Source organism: Trypanosoma conorhini (assembly GCF_003719485.1).
Source record: "Trypanosoma conorhini strain 025E chromosome Unknown Tco_14.4_contig_01359, whole genome shotgun sequence".
Lineage (NCBI taxonomy): Eukaryota > Euglenozoa > Kinetoplastea > Trypanosomatida > Trypanosomatidae > Trypanosoma > Trypanosoma conorhini.
In genome coordinates, this window is record NW_021705367.1 from 1 (window position 1) to 1,451 (window position 1,451).

At 66.7% G+C, this 1,451-nt stretch overlaps 2 protein-coding genes across 2 annotated transcripts; both read left to right on the forward strand.

The window, feature by feature from the left end:
• Window positions 1-28: 28 nt before the first annotated feature.
• Tco025E_09925 (uncharacterized protein) lies at window positions 29-673 on the forward strand (the record flags this gene model as incomplete). The annotated part of the gene is made up of 1 exon (XM_029376728.1): window positions 29-673. The coding sequence occupies one exon, from the start codon at window positions 29-31 to the stop codon at window positions 671-673; it is 645 nt and encodes a 214-aa protein (XP_029223309.1).
• Window positions 674-944: 271 nt separating this feature from the next.
• On the forward strand, window positions 945-1,439 carry Tco025E_09926 (uncharacterized protein; the record flags this gene model as incomplete). The annotated part of the gene is made up of 1 exon (XM_029376729.1): window positions 945-1,439. One exon carries the CDS (start codon window positions 945-947, stop codon window positions 1,437-1,439), a length of 495 nt encoding a protein of 164 aa, XP_029223310.1.
• Window positions 1,440-1,451: the final 12 nt, after the last annotated feature.

Here is a 1,451-nt window from a genome sequence, read left to right on the forward strand (position 1 = left end):
TCGTGCCACCGAGAGAGGGAGAAGCGCTATGGAGTGCACGTTGCGGCAGGCGTTGGGCAGCGTCTCAAGATGGGCAGAGCGGAACAAACATGGAGCCCAGCGCCGCGAAGGCGAAGTGCGCGCTGTCTTGGCACCGCCCTCACGGGCAGCCTGCGGCCGCACGCGGGTGGGGCTCGCTTGGTGGAGGATTGCCTCCCGCGGTTGTTGGGGCGGTTTTGATCCAGTCATTGCGCTGGGTTGGCCGGCAGTTGCGGGGATCCCTTACCTCCGCAAGGAAACAAGACTTATGAAGATCAAGGCGGTGTCTGCGAAAACGCGGGGGCCGAAATGCGAGAGGCTTCGTCCGCCGCCCAAGACCCTCGCTGGTGGGTCCCCCAACTCCTCTACGGAGCAGTGGCGCGCCGCAACACGGCTTCGCTGTCGGCGCTGGAGCGCCTGGAGAAGTTCCACACCCGCGCCGCCGGCGTCATCGCTGGCGTTCGCGTCGGGGCTTCTCGGGCAGCTGCTGAAGAGGAGGCTCGCCTTCTCTCGCTGGGAGGGCTTTGCATCGATGCGGGGTTACCCAGTGCTATCTGCAGTCGTGCGTGCGCAGTGGCGAGTTACAGCGACACGCCGAGGCTCTTTTCCCGCCTTCCAACCCGACACACTCAGCCCTCCGCCTGATAGCGGGTAAGTTGCACGAGCGTGGGTGCTTTCGGCACGCCCCATTGCCGCGGAGCCCCACGATGCCGCCAACGCGCGTATGTACTTTGACGCGTCGCCGCCGGGCGGATTGGGCGCCGGTGCCGATCCGGAGGAGAGACACAAGGGATGCATGCTGCTGGCGGAGTCGAAGGCGCATGCCCTCCGATACACACTCAATGGGCGGTCGGCTCCGTAGAGCTCGGAGTGGGGACTGGCCGCGCCGCCCGCTTAACTTAGCGCCAGACACGCGTCCGTGCAGTATGAAGTGTGGCTGCGGCTCGCTGGCGTGCGGCAGCGGGGTGGGGTACCAGGACACGGAACAGAGCTCCGCTGAGCTCCTGCTGTGCGTTCTGAAAACGTCCGGCAGGCGCGTGGCGGGCGTATTTACTGCCTCACCGTCCCTTCTCCTGAGCGCGCTTGAAACGGGCCCGACCCGAGTCACGGACGGGGTGCTCCGCCGCATTTGGAGCGTCATTGCCGGCCCGCTCCGTCGTGGCGCGTGCGCCTGCGCTTTAACCTTATTTTTTGGGCGCGCCGGCGCCTCTCACACACACAACGAGGCGGCTGATGAACTTGCGAAAGCGGCGCTGGGGGAATTCCAGGGCGCACCCGCGCGGATGGCGGACATCCGCACCGCCACCCGCCGCCGCCGCGCACAGAAAAAACTGAGGAGGCCGCCATCATCCCCGCAGGACCCGACAGCCAGCGCCGGCGCCTCTTCGTGGATGGCGCGAGTCCGCAAACAGCCCCGCTGACGCGTGCAGGGG